The sequence below is a fragment of the Microtus ochrogaster genome, chromosome 7 (assembly GCF_000317375.1).
Source record: "Microtus ochrogaster isolate Prairie Vole_2 chromosome 7, MicOch1.0, whole genome shotgun sequence".
NCBI lineage: Eukaryota > Metazoa > Chordata > Mammalia > Rodentia > Cricetidae > Microtus > Microtus ochrogaster.
Window position 1 is genome coordinate 55,739,024 of NC_022014.1, and position 14,410 is coordinate 55,753,433.

Consider the following 14,410-nt stretch of genomic DNA (forward strand, 5'->3'; position numbering starts at 1 on the left):
TTTTTTTTGGTTTTTCGAGACAGGGTTTCTCTGTAGCTTTGGAGCCTGTCCTGGAACTAGCTCTGTAGACCAGGCTGGTTTCGAACTCATAGAGTTCCACCTGCCTCTGCCTCCCGAGTGCTGGGATTAAAGGCATGTGCCACCATCGTCCAGCTTGTGTATAATGGAAATTTGTCCTCAGGGATCTTGTTTGAAGGATGGACCCTTCAGGAACACAGCCCTGTCCCATTGTGTTGATAATGACTTGTTCATTAACATGATAGTTGTGGAACATCAGGCCCCACATTCCTAATCCCGAGGGTTTTCTAGAAACTGGGACAGAGGCCTGGGACTCAACTGGCTTTATCTGGAATCTTGCCACTCAGAATCACCCCCATGGGGTAGGAAGTGGCACAGCGTTTTGAAAGCTCGGGATAGGTACCAGTGGAGGACAGTACAAGGGTAAAGGAATCAACTCCAGACTGCAGGAAGAGACTAGGAATAATGGGGGATTGTAGGCATAGCATCTCCAACGCTCCTAAGCCTGAAAGCCTCATCATGGGAGAAGAAATCCTTCATACCATCTCATCTGAAGACCTGCTATTCCCTACAGTCTTTGGCTTTGTCAGGCTTGAGGTGCTGGTCTGTATTAGTTTGCAATGGAAGCTATAACAAACATCAAGAACAGAGCGGGTTAAGAATAGACATTTGTGGTCTGAGATCAGGGTGTCAGCATGGCTGCTTCCTTCTGAGACCCTGAGGAGGAATCTAACCCACGCTTCTCTCTACTAGCTGTGGCTCGCTGGCCACTTTGACTGTCCTGGTCACTGTCTTCATTCATCTTCCTCTGATGGCCTTTCTGTTTGTGTCCACATTTCCTCCTTTCACAGGAAAATCAGTAATACTGAATGGTGACCTTATCTATTGATTCTGCTTTTAAAATGGCCACATCTTGAGGTATTAGGGTTTGTGTGTTCAACAACTGAATTCACAGGACACACAAACCAACCCCGCAAGGTGCAGGGTAAGAGACGAGTAAAGACTGCAGTCACAGATGTGGTAAACTTCACACTGAATAGAGTTGTGATTGCCACTCAATTGCGATGGCTTCTCGTGTGTGTAGACCAAGAATCCAGGGTGACTGGCAACACAGAAACCTACATCGTTATGATCCAATAGGCACAGGGAGGAGTGTGCTCAGAACCAGGGCTTAGGGGCCTGTTTCTGAGCATTCTCATACCCACTGAAGATAGTCAATGGGCAATAAAAGAAACCCAAACCAATAAAGGCAGGGCACCTAAGAGCAGGGACCCTTTGCAGATGGGTTATCTGGTCACCCTGCCAGATAAACAATGCATGACAGATGAGATCCAGTCTTAAGTCAGAGAAAGGTAAGTGGATGGTGGAGCAAGGAAACAATAAATCTTACTTAACGTCCTGATCGCTTTGCAATGATACTGTTGCTTGAATCACAACGATTGCTTTTCTGTCACATATGGGTCATAACTGGCCATTGTCAAATGAATTATGACTAATTGGACTTGTTCAGAACAATGGAGGAGCCATGTGACTGACAGGAGCAGGATGTGACAGGAGGGTTCTGAGCATCTCATGCCCCAGCCCAGCTCTGACCTTCATGGAAATCATAGTTTGCTGAGCTTCCTGCTGCCTGCTCTGCCCCAGTGCCCAGCAGCGTCAACTGCTTCGGCAATAGCACCTGTACTCCTGCTGCCAGGGCCACCAGCTGCTTGCTGAGGTCAGGTTTGCTCCTCCCATTTGCTGCTGCCGAGCCACTGGCTGCATCGGTCCGCCTGTTCCTTAGATAAATCTTGGCCATGAATACATGGCCACCTTGTAGGATGTAGGACCAAGTAGCTCCTGAAGGGACCGGGTTTTGCAGCCCAGAATTGCAACCTCAGTGGGATGTACTGAGATAGGATTGAGAAACAATAGACAGGGGTAAGGGGAGGCTGGGCAAACACATCTACTCTCCACTTCTTCTCTTATACAGATTGTGACAAGGGGAGGTTTTCCATCCATCCTGTCCACAGGGGTTCTACTCTGTGATGCCTCCCAAGCTGAATCTCCCTATGACTTGCTGCAGAGCAGAGTACAGCATGTTCATCAAAATAAAAAATAAACAAAAAAACCATGGGCTTTTAGTCATGACCTGAAGGGCTGTTTTCTAGGTAGTTGGAGCTACCCAGGTAAGTAGAGGAAGCCAGGGTTCAGATAGGATAGTAGACAGTGGAGTGCCCATATGTCTGAGAGGGAGGCCACACTCATTTTCAGATCCTTGGGAAGATGTTGGATTCCTTCTGTTTCTTCCCCACTTTCTGACACGAGCCTGGAAATTAGAACTAGAAAGTGAGAGAGCGAAATGATCTCTTTGGGTCTGTCATGGTTTGTATCCTGAATGGCCCACACTGATTCACGGATTGAATGATTTGCCTCTGGTTTGTAGTACTGTTTTGAAGGCTGGGGAGCCTTTAGGGGTTGGCGTCTGGCTGGTGGAAGAAGTCACCAGGTGGGCGACTTTGAAGGTTACCTGCTTCTGGCTTTCCTGTTTTCTCTACTTACTGGCTGGCTACCATGTGAACAGCTCCAGACCATACTCCCAGGCTATGCTTTCCCGCTGGCCATGCTTTCCCCCTGGCCATGCTTTCCCCGTGGCCATGCTTTCCCCCTGGCCATGCTTTCCCCCTGGCCATGCTTTCCCCCTGGCCATGCTTTCCCCCTGGCCATGCTTTCCCCATGGTCATTCTTTCTCCACCATAACAAACCTAAATTCCCTGAAGCCCTGAGACAAAAATAAGCCTTTTTCTCTTAAGTTGTTTCTACTATCTAGGTCAAGTTGGTGCTCTACCCCCAAGCATACCACCCATCAGCACTTTCCCATGGGAACCCCCTCCTGGGCATTACTAGCTGCTTGTGGACAGACCTAGCTTACAGTTAGGCAGCACTTGGTGGCCTATGATGAGTTGTACCAAATGTGACTCCCCTCCCCTTATCTATCACGGGTGTCATCAGCAGCACTGTTGGGGATGGTAACCTACAAGTATGGGCTATGATATTAGCATCTGGAACCAGGCTGAGGTCAAACGCAAAAGCGAATCAGCAGAAATGGGGTGGCCTCTGGCTTGGTGACAAGGGCACAGCACAACCCTCCAGTTCTGAAGTGGTTTGAGTGTGTTTCTCCAAAGCTCACACGTTGGAAACCAACTCTTCGACCCTTGTTAGACTCTGCTAGACCATGGTGCAGCAGGGAGTGTCTCACCGGTTCCCAAGCCAACGGCAGCACTTTTTTGCCAGACTTCACTGTAACCTAGAACTATAAGGAAGACACTTTATTTCCTTTATAAAATTTTCAAGAATCAGGCATTCAGGAACAGTGGTGCTAAGGAAACGAAGACACTGAGTTTCCACACCCGTTTGAGTGGCACCCTAGTATCTACCTTATAGGGTGGATGTGAGGTTAGGGTTTAAGAAAAAGACACAGAGTGAGTACCTGGCCAAAGGCAGCTGAGGTATTACTGGTCGTCTTTGTCTCTACTAGCATGGTTGTGCCTATTAGTGTGTAGCCATAGTATCTGGAATTCTGGCAAAGTGCCAAGCCTATCCCCCTCCCTGTGCCGCCCAGTGACAGTCCTCAGATGTGACTTAGCCCTTGAGTGCTGTGTGAACAGGAATCCATGGGTTTCCGTTTTTTTGCTCTGTTTTGTGGGTCCCTTTCAAACCCAGTAAGGAAATTCACCGATATTTGTAATTTTGTAAAGGCAGAACACAGGGATGTTATTATTACAGTGGCCTGTTAAGGAGCGGGGAAGCGATTGAAGACAGAACTTTCAGAGTTATAGCCATTAAAACAGCTTCTGAGTCTGTATTGCACAAGCCTCCCTGGTGAGAAGCAATCAAGTTTGCAGGTCTTCGACGGGCTTGTGTCTGTCTGGAGTCACAGGGAATGGGGGACTGTTTTCATTTGCTTGTTGAGATACTCTCCCTAGTTGTCATTGGAAGAGTTTCTATTCGAAGGTTAAACACTAGGATTCCATTACTTCATGCTGGAAGGAAAAAGCAAACCCGTGGTTCAAACATAGAACTTGGAGAGAGATTGTAGCAGAAAGGACAAGAGCTGCATGATGCTGACATCTGCAGCAAGCCAGGAGGATAGGGTACCACCCTTCACCTCCTCTCGGGTCCTCTGCTCATGCTTTGACAGGGATTTTGGAAGATGGGTCCAGAGGTGTTTTAATCTCAGCTGACTTCAGGAATCCCAAGCTGTCGGATGCAGCCCAAACACCCACAGCCACCAGAGCAGAGCAGAAATAGGAAGCCAGAGCAGACAGTGGGTCTGAGGTTTGGAGATGGGGCATGGACAGCACCTGGGAGAGAATGGCAGATACATAGGTCACCAGGACTCAGGATGTCCTGGGCTAAGAGGTGCTGGAGTATTATTAGGTAATGGGGATGATTTTAGCTTCCCATCCAGATTCTAGATTCAGTGTTGGCATTTTTAGGCTTAGGTCACTTCTGCCTGTGCCTCAGTTTCTCCATCTGGGTACTAATCATACCCACCTTTTAGGACTAGATAATTAAGCTTTAGGAAGTAATTTTTCTAAGTCATTCTATCTCATCCTTCACTGGACCCCAGGGACTTAGCCGCTAAGACATGATCATCCACCCCTAGCTGCCATTCACTTGACTTCCACAAGGGCACAGCCTTATGCTCACGCCCCTCTACACAGATCTGCTCGCTGGGGCAGTAGAGATTAGACTGGTTCTCATCTCCCTTGCTCTTCTTCCTTGGGTCTCATCTGAGAAATCTGACCATGGACGTCCTCATGTAGACAGCTCTCCAAGAAAGCCACTATTCTGACCTGATGATCTAACTTGGAGGCTGGACCGTAAATCCACCAGCCCTCAGTTCTCTCCTTCCTGTCACTGCCTGGAGGCTTCATTAGAGTAACAGGCTAGGTGGTTTAGCCATATCTGTGTAGAGACGGAGGAAGGTGGCGTGAAAGTCTCCACTGTCATGCTGTAGAGGAAAGTTCTGGGTGTTCTTGTCATCCTGATACCCCAGGATTTGGCCCCAAAGAAACCAAGAGTCTAAGAGAAGATTCTTAGGGGTCTCCTGAGCCAGGAGGGAAAACATGGCATTGAGATGAGCCAACATAAGCCTTCTAAACTGCTGTAGTCGCCTGGGAACTTTCTACCCAGGCCTACAGGAACAGACATGATTAACAAGGTTTGTTTGAGCCATGAGACCAAGTTTAATGTCAGTAAGAAAGAGCAACACTTTGGAGATAATTGACTAGAAAATGGCTTATTAAAAATGTAAAGTACAAAAAAAATGTTAACCGGAAGTAGAACATTTAAAGACGTTTCTGTTCTTTTAAGTACTGAGACCTAGGAATGAAACAAATACAAGTCCTAGCTGTGAACCTGAGTTATGGCATGTACGCCCTGGATGCTGGAGAGCAACATCCACTGGTACTGGATGCTGGGGAGAGCATCTACACCACTTGCTGGCTCATGGAGCTCCCTGAATCCACAGTGGGCCTTTGTCCATTGAGTCACCTGTCACCCCGGTGGTGGCCTCAGGAGACACAAGGCTTGTTGTCCCTTGGGTTCTGGAGCCCACTGGAATCTTCTGTCTCTTTTAAATGTTTGCCCCCTTGTGTAATTCCAATGTCATGTGCATGCCTCTCCTATGGAGCTCCCACGCTTCTCTGCTCAGCAGCATCTCTCATAGGTCTGTGGACGGGAGGTCTGGGAGCTGGAGCTGCTTGCTTTCTTCACTTGACTTGCTGGCCAGCTATGTGGGAAGACACACAAACACAACAGCAAGATGGGATTTTTATATATATCATCTTGGAGCACGCCAGACCCTACAAGCATGTCTTATACCTAAACCCAAGTGATTAGGAGTGGCTATGACCTTGACATTGGACAGGAAGCAGACTTTGGGAAGTTTCATAGACCCCTTGCTAACTGTGTGTATTCTGCACATCACTTAGCTGACTCTCTGCGAGCCTTGCAAAACTCTTCTGGAACAGGGGAGGATCAAACAGGATAATGATGGGGAAGCGCTTAGCATGGGGCCTGACTCACTCACGCAGGCTCTCAGGCAACCTGTGATATTTATAGTATCTCCACTCTGAATCATAGTGCCCAGAGGATCGGAAGTACGTCTGTCCCTTCTTGATCCCAGACAAGAACTGACAGGGTAACAACAGGAGATGGGACTTCAAGAGTCAGTGATTCAAAACCAACTTTTAATTTGAAGGCTTTTGTAATGTGAGTAGAATAGGAAAATGCTTTGCCCCCAAAAAAGTACTTTTGGCTCCTAAAAATAGATGACTAGCAGCTGGGGCTCATGGGGGAGCTCCAGCAGAGAGTTTAAGTCAGGACTAGCTACCTACTGGTGATCCCAGAAGGACTTCTATTCCGGACCTGGGGTCAGTCCTGCTCAAGGGAGCTACTTGGAGCCCCAAGAAGCATCACATGGTGGGCATTGCTGGACAGTTGCCCAAGCCTTAGGATCTCTGGCCATACTCCCCAGGGAGCAGTGAAGGTACAAGGTACATACCCACAGGTATGTATAGCTACCTGTCTAGACCCTCCCCATTTTTTTTCCTTCAGTTGTTGACTCCCTGAGTCTCCCCGGCACTACCCTCTCTTCCCAGTCACTGGCGGCCTCACCATAGTCTTGAAGAACTGATTGACTTTCTTCTTTTTCAGGGTCTTCTTGTCACTATCTGAGAGGTGCAGGAAGGTCTGACTCAGCCGGGGAGATGTGTTGGCTTCCTCCAAGCCAGGCACGCCTGCCGCGGAGAGTGTGAGGGCTGAGGAGACAGTAAGGACCCTAGAATGAGCAAGTGGGCACTAGAGGTAGGTCCCAAGGGACAGGAACAGTATCTTACGCCATCTTTTGGGTGGTCCTGTCTCATGGCCCTTTGCAAAGCTTTGTACAGAAGCGTCTAGATGGAAGAGGGCTGAGAAGGGGAGACCCCTTGCCCCTTGGGCTGGTCTGGACTTAGCTTCCCACTGCCACTGACCAGTTAGTCTGTGCAGGATGCTGACATTCAGTGAATTGATTTGAACATGCAGCAATGGGGAGGGTGGCACTTTCTACATCACCGGTGGGTACCGTGGTGTGAAGGGGATAATAATGAGTTAGGGCAGGGTCTGACAGAAGCAGGCACTCTGGTAGGAGCAGATGTTTTTTTCTGTCATGCACTGTTCAGCCCCAAGGGGGCAGCACCAGTTCCACCTTGTTCTATTCTGCCCAGTCCTCAGAACAGCCAGTGTGGAGCAGCAGACACTAGAACTTGCTGCATAGATGCTGGGTCCCAGCTGTATATGAGCTTGCTCTGTAATAGGAAAGTGAGTGGGGGCTCCCATATCTCTGGACAGTAAGAGATGGGCACAGGCGTCATCTATACACTGAATGCCACAGTCATTAGACGCTGTGCCAAGCTTTACAAACCTAGAAATAGTCTTCCAGGTTAGCAGAGGTGCCATGGGCAGCAGAGATATGCCAAAGGCACGCTCCTGGACCTGGGGAGCTGCTGCCTGCAAATTGAGGGGACTCTTGGAAGGGACGGGTCCCAGAGGTACAGCAGACTTTCCCTTCTGCTTCTGGTAGAGCTTGGTCACATGGCTTCCTCAATGGGAGATACTGAGAGAATGTAGAAGCCAGGGGCTTCTGGCCCCGGATACCCAACCTTCCTTGCCCTGTAGAAGTCATTATCATCCATCTTCTGCCTGTTGGCTTGGCAACCCACACTACCTCTTCCCCCAGGGTAACAGTGGTAAATATACATACCTGGGATGGTGGGCATGGACTGGCTGGCAAAACTCATCTGAGAGAGGACAGACACCCTCGTGGGGACAGCCGCATGCTCCGAGAGATTGGTGTCGCTCATGAACTCGTGCTTTCTGGAGAGCTGGATGGATATATACCACACATCACAGATCGCAAGGGCTTAGCGCCTCGAAGGGCTTAGTCCTCAAAGGTCAGGGGAAAGTGCTTGAAGTGGTTTCTATGGACCTGGCAGCATAGACAGCTCATGCATTCTGCTGCATACCGTTCTGTGTCAGTCTGCCTTTTAGAGCTGCATGTTATATCGTGCCAGGGGTGCTGGGAAGGGTCTGTTTGGTTAGACAGTCAGGTGAATGGTGTTCTGTAGAATCCTGGAGCATAGAAGACATGCCTATGCTCTTCCTTCAGAGGCCCACTGGGAAGCTTTTGAGGGTTTCTTTCTTCACCAGAAGGTATCGGCTAGCCCTGCCATTTGATCCCGAACCACCCCAACCCCCACATCCTATGCCATGATGAATAATAACGCTCGCTCCCCGGCAGTTCCCCAGCATACTTTTTAAATGAACCTACCCTGGGGGAAGCTAACATTGAACTCAGGGCTGCCTAGTACCAAATCTCTTCATTAGTAGTTACTGTTGGGTTTATTTTTGAGATAAGGGCTTACTCTGTAGATGAGGTTGTCCTGGAACTCACCATGTAGCACAGGCTGCCCTCAGTCACTCAAATATTGATTATATAATTATTCTCTAGATAACTTTACATATAAGCTATTAATTTATAAGACCCAAAATGATCAGAGTCTGCTCACCACCCCCCACAAAGCCCAGCACTCAGATGCCCAGTTGAGTTGTTCTCTCTAGGAGACAGAGGGTTGAGAGCCCCGGTGGCTGCTCTCTGCAATGAACACTGAAGCTCTGGAGTCAGACGGCTTGGGTTCTGTCTCCTATTTGGTAGCTTCCCTCCTCTAAGACCCAATGCAATGAGGGAGTCAGGCTGCATTTAATCATCCCAGGTTCTGAGAAGAACCGAGGAGAACCTAGCACCTCCACTCACCCGCTTCAGCTCTGATTCGGTTGTCGTCCTCTCGTCTGCAAACACCACGCTGCTCCTCTTGGTCCTCTTCTTGGACCGCCGCAGCTTGACCTCCGGCAGAGTGCTCCCCGGGGAGATGGGCTCCTCCTCCACTTTGGGAGTCTTGGGTGCTGCTGGCTCTAGGTCAAAGCTGAAGGGCAGAGGGAGGGGCAGTGGGAACTCTTGTTAGAGCTTTAGTGGGACAGCCCGGTAGGAACATGGGGGACCTAAGAGGACCTTCATGCTGACTGAGCAAGCAGTCACTGTAGGGCTGGTCAGTTATCTTGATAGCAAATTGCAGAAGTCACTCATCCACAAACATTTTTAAAAGGGTAGGATAATTGAAGGTGGTAAGCCATTAAAAGCAAGAGGGATGGCAAGGAAATGAAACTGGTTAAAATGGGGATCTGGGTTCAAATTCAAGCACTGCTGCTTTTTTAGCTGAATGACTCTGTATAAATCCCTTGACTTCTCTGAGCCACCACTTGCTCAGTAAGTGTGGGATTGCAGCAACCTGAACACTGGGCACATGGTGCCTATCATGCATACAGTGAAGTTGGAACCACAGGGTTCCAGGACAAAATGGGGAAGAGGCAGGAGATGTGAGAGGGGACATGCTACTGTGGGAGTAAAATGGGAAGGATGGAACCTCTGTTAGAGGAAAGAACATTTACAATGCAGGCTGGGTGAGGGATACTGGCTGCCAATAGACATCACTGAGCAAGGAGCCCAGTAGAGACAGTGATGTGTGTGCATGTGTGTGTGTGTATGTACACACATGTGTGCGCGCACCTGCAGTGTATTCTGGGTTCTCGGGAGAGCAAACAGCCTCTCTCAGCTGCCCAGGGTGCTTTAAAAATTGGCGCCAGGTAAGACAACCCACTGAATGATGCCAAGGCTTTCCTGAGGACCCAGCTGGAGAAAGACTTTGAAGTGAAAGGGGAGGTGGCCTAGGCCAGAAGCTCCAGGAAGAGGCTGACCTCTCTGAGGTGACCTTGCTGGGAGTGCTGCAGTCAGAATTCATGGAGGCCAGAGAGATGATGGACATCTGCCGGTAGGAACGTAGCATGGACCTGGGGCGGCCCAATCTCCTGTCATCGAAGTCCGGCTGTAGGTATGAGAACTGGTGGTGAGCAGCCGGCAGAGCAGAAATTTGTTATCTGAGCCCTCCTCCCCATCTGGGCTGGGTGGAATTGTGGGCTCAAGACATCAGTGCAAAACTTTCAGCCAGCAGGGCCGCGGGGCTGCAGGATAAACACTAGCAGCATCTATCCCAGGGGAACAATTGGTAGTCCAAATTTCCCCGTTGAGACAGCATCTGTACTATTCAGTGACCCCACGGACCATCTTTCTTTATGCTAATGAGATGGTTCGAGACAGAGCCTGCCTGTGCCAGAGAGACCAACCCTGTCATTACAGGGCTGAGACTCTGAGCCACATATTATCAACTCACCCTCCAGGGAGGAGGCAGGGGACAGAGATGCATCTCCAGCCCATGACCAATGATTCCCTCAATCTTGGCTATATAGTGAAAGCCCTGAGAAACACGCCACACTTCAGCTCCAGGGAGATCCATGGTAGGTAATCACATACCAGGGTGCCAGCGGGTGTCCTGACAACACGGAAGTTTCCTATCTGGGACCCTTTCATTCTCACCCTGTGTGTTTTTCACCTGGCTCCTCTTAAAGGTATCATAACGTGAAAGCCGTGGTACAGAAACTCCTCGGTGGATGAGATCGCATCCCAATAAGCCTATTGTTAAGTTGAAAATACATTGAATCTACCCAGACCGTCCAACATCCTAGCTGGGGACACCATACACAGCAGCCCTCTTGGTGTCACACGGCAGTTGACGTCACCCATGGCTACCCAAGAGGCATGTGTGGGTGCCCTCGTCTGGACTCTTTCAAAAGTTCTTGATCACACAGGTCTAGCCCCAGAAAGATTGAGATCTGGAGAACAGTTTCTACGGACTGCACATTGCTTCAAAAATCATTACAAAGTTGATAAACAGTAGAGTCCTTGGAGCCATGGGTTCTAGTATGTTACCAGTTCTGTAGGGAGGGTGAGAGCCCCATATTTGTAATTATTGTGTGTAGAAGTGTGGAGCCTCACTCCTGGGGCCTGGGTTTGTGGCCATTATCTAAAGTGGGATGAAGGACCAGTCTCTCGGACTTAGGCCTCCCAGGCTAAGTGTTTAGCATCAGAATTGCATTTCAGGAAGAGAGCATGGAGAAAGTCAACTTGTTTCTGTGTGGAGGAACAGGGACCCAGGTCTAGCTCTAGCCCTCTCTGGAATACCAGCTTCTCTCTGGATGTCTGTAGATCAAGAGGATTGGGGAAAGACAGTCGCCAAGGTACTACATAGCTCTGATATTTGATAATTCTGCTTTATGTGAAAGGCAAGACACTGCCTCTGAGTGTTGGCCAGTGCTCTTTTCTGGCTGTGGAGTACAGTGGCTTTGGAGAGAGCACAGCTGGGTAGATACTCTGGCCTTAAGGTAACTTGCAATACAGTGTTTGCAAGTTATTTGATGCGCCTGAATCTCAAATAATATGTAAGAACTGAAAAACATTCCTATCTACCTACCTGTTTCTCTCAGTTAATATACATCAACTGTATTTAGAGAGGGCCAAGAACATGCTAGGTGCTTCACTGATGCAACTTTTATACGTATATAGGGCAGTTTCATAGATCTGATGTATAACTGACTTCTCTCTAGGAATGACTTTTGAGGGAACAGGAAGGTTCCCCACGTCAGCCCCTTCCAAGGTCCTCCCCCTTCCCAGTCACAGGGATGGATCACTCATACCATTTCTCGGACCCCGTACTCCTTTTCCACCTTCATTTTCAAGTTCTTGAAACACTCCTCCATCCGGTCATGGAAGGGCCGCAGGTTGTCCGACACCCTTTTCTCATGGATCTTAATCCCAGCTCCCAGGAAGGGGATCTGTAGAGAGATGGTACGCCATGGGCCTCAGCTTGGGCACTAGCTCAAGAGGTTCCTTTGGCCTGCTAACTCTTCCTGGAGGGTTTCAGATGCTCAGAGACACGCATGGTTCCTGGGACAACCGCAGCCTTGAAATTTGTCATGCAAGGCGACAATGACCCAGCCGCTCCGGCTTCCTTGGAAGTGTAGTTGTCCCAGCCATTAGAAACCACAGGCATGGGAAAATCCGAGTCCTTTGAAAAATCTACAAAGGGTCAGAGTTCAGAGAACAGAAAAGAGGAACCTCTAGAACTTGGGCTTACAGTCTTGCTTAAGAAGTATTAGCAGTACATAGGTGAAACCATGGTAAGAATGCCCGGCAACAAGGAGGAGCAGAGAAGGGGAGGGGGGCTCCAGTCCATCTCACATCCTGGGTTACAACTGTACTTCTCACGGCCGCTGAACAAAGCTACAAGCATGCTGGTATCAGACAGCTCTCTTATTACTAGTGTTTCTAGAGGTGTTGCCAAATCTTGGGAAGATAAGGGAGGAAGGAAAATGGGTAGGGGAAATGCAGGCTGTCTTATCTGTGTGGGAGATCAGCACACTGAACCTAGAGACCCAGGAGGGGAAGAACAGCTGTGTGAAAAAGTTAGCTGTATGACCTTGGGGTAAAATAACCTAGACCACCAGGAAGGAGGTGGCGTCTCTCTAGGAGAACAATAAACACCCCCACCCTGGTGAAGTAAAGGCGTTTCTGGCTCCTTCTCGAGAGAGAAGAGGAGGTGGAGGGAGAATGCACTCTGCAGTGAGATGTGCAGTCGGCTAGACCTGTGCTCCAGTGTGTGTGCAGGAGGAAGGTGGCTGGAGGCTGTAACTGACCTCCGAGAGCAGAGTCGGTGATGAGTGGCAGCCACCTGCTTCTAGGGATCAAGGAGGCCTTCGGGGGCAGAGGCAAGGATGCCGTAGGAAAGCTGAGGGAGGCACTGAATTCTGCACGGGGCCAGCTCCTCTCCCAGGCGCCCCCAGCTTCACTTGGCAGCTATGTATAATGTGTTCTCATTCTCTCAGGAAGCAGGAACTTGTCCTCTAAAACAATCAGATCATGAAACCTGGGACTCCGGCGGCGTACCAGACCCAAGGATAGGAGGGGGAGCCGCCACCGCCAGACTAGAAACAAGTAGGTGGAAAGAACGTGTGCCTGTGGTTAGTGAGATGGCTACTGCGCCATCCTCAGATTGCCCCGGTGTAGCAGCTATGATCATCTTCCTGTGAGACGGTTTGAAGGATCTACTTCTGGAGACTAGAAATGGTCCCAGACAGGTGTGTAGGTTCAGGTGTGTGGGTCGGTTACCAAGCTGTGATGTCACCTTGCCGACAGAGCCTTCTCCCATGCCCACTGATTTCCATAATTTCCATAGCTTTACCATGAATTAGGAGGTTTCTGCTGGGGTCAGCAGACCCTGGAGGAAATTCACTCACAGGAGACAGGTCCCAAACTAACAGGCAGGATAAAAAACAAGTAGGAACGAAAAAGACAGATGAATGAACGTGGAAGAAAGATTATAGAGAGCTTAAGGTGTTACTTAAAAAATATTACCAAAGGGATCTTCCATAAAGATAATAGAGTAAGATTTAAAATGGAATGAATTTATAGCTTTCGTGTTACACTCTGACAAGACAGAAAATTGGTCCACTTAGCATCAATCTCAAGGCGTTAAGAGGGAGGAGGTAGCGAAGAGGATGCTCAGAGACTCAGTGCTCTCCAATGAACAGACCAACCAGACTGAAAGAAGCCAGCAAAGAAATTTGGGATTAGACTAAAGATCAGCCAGCCTTGACATTCACAGAACACTCCACAGAGAGCTTTGGAATCTACACTTTCCCATCTGGACACGCCATTCCTTCACAACAGACTTTATGCTAAATCCCACGGGTTTTGGTATGTTGTGTTTCTGTTTTCATTCATTTCAGAGGATTTTTAAAATGTCCTTTCTTACATCCACAGTGATACAATGTTCATCTAAAAGTGTTTTATTTGGTCTTCATCTAAGTATATAATTTTGAAGTTTATTCTTGTTATAGATTTTGAATTTTATTCCACTGTGACCAGAAAGGATAACATAATATGGTTGCATTTTTTAACAAGGTAACTTTTGTATGAGTATAAGCTAGAAGGAGAGAGATTCAGACTCTCACGTCTGCTGGCAGACAGGGAAGCTGGTGTGGACACATTAGGAAACTGTTTCTTATACCCAGGAGGGTTGAGCTTGAATGAATCAGAATTCACTATGACATGTACCTTGAGAGAGTGGAGGAGATACACATCTACCAATAGGAGGATGGATCAATAAATGAATATATTGTTTGTATGATACATTCTTACGCATGGGGCAAAAAGTCAAACCTCTGATATATGTAGCAACTGGTGAATTTTAAGGACACCATGCTTTGCAAAAGAAGCTAAATACATAATAGCATTACTGCATATTCTATTTCTATGATGTTGCTGAATTAACCTCTGCTGGTAGAAATGAAGTGATATATTCTAAAGCTCTATTTTCTCCTGTGTTAAGAGCAAGCATTTCCAGGTCTAAACACACCC

The 14,410-nt window shown here is 48.4% G+C and overlaps 1 protein-coding gene across 1 annotated transcript in view; it reads right to left on the minus strand.

Annotated features, from left to right (window-relative positions):
- Positions 1 to 5,260: 5,260 nt before the first annotated feature.
- Positions 5,261 to 14,410, minus strand: part of Dock2 (dedicator of cytokinesis 2) — a 413,920-nt gene continuing 404,770 nt past the window's right edge. The window contains exons 47-52 of the mRNA XM_005350387.3: positions 11,689 to 11,826; positions 9,856 to 9,983; positions 8,858 to 9,026; positions 7,808 to 7,928; positions 6,682 to 6,824; positions 5,261 to 5,794 (exon numbers count right to left, since the gene is read on the minus strand). Of these exons, the coding sequence (XP_005350444.1) occupies positions 5,726 to 5,794; positions 6,682 to 6,824; positions 7,808 to 7,928; positions 8,858 to 9,026; positions 9,856 to 9,983; positions 11,689 to 11,826 (768 nt within the window). The 3' untranslated portion in view covers positions 5,261 to 5,725. The remainder of the gene's footprint in view (positions 5,795 to 6,681; positions 6,825 to 7,807; positions 7,929 to 8,857; positions 9,027 to 9,855; positions 9,984 to 11,688; positions 11,827 to 14,410) is intronic.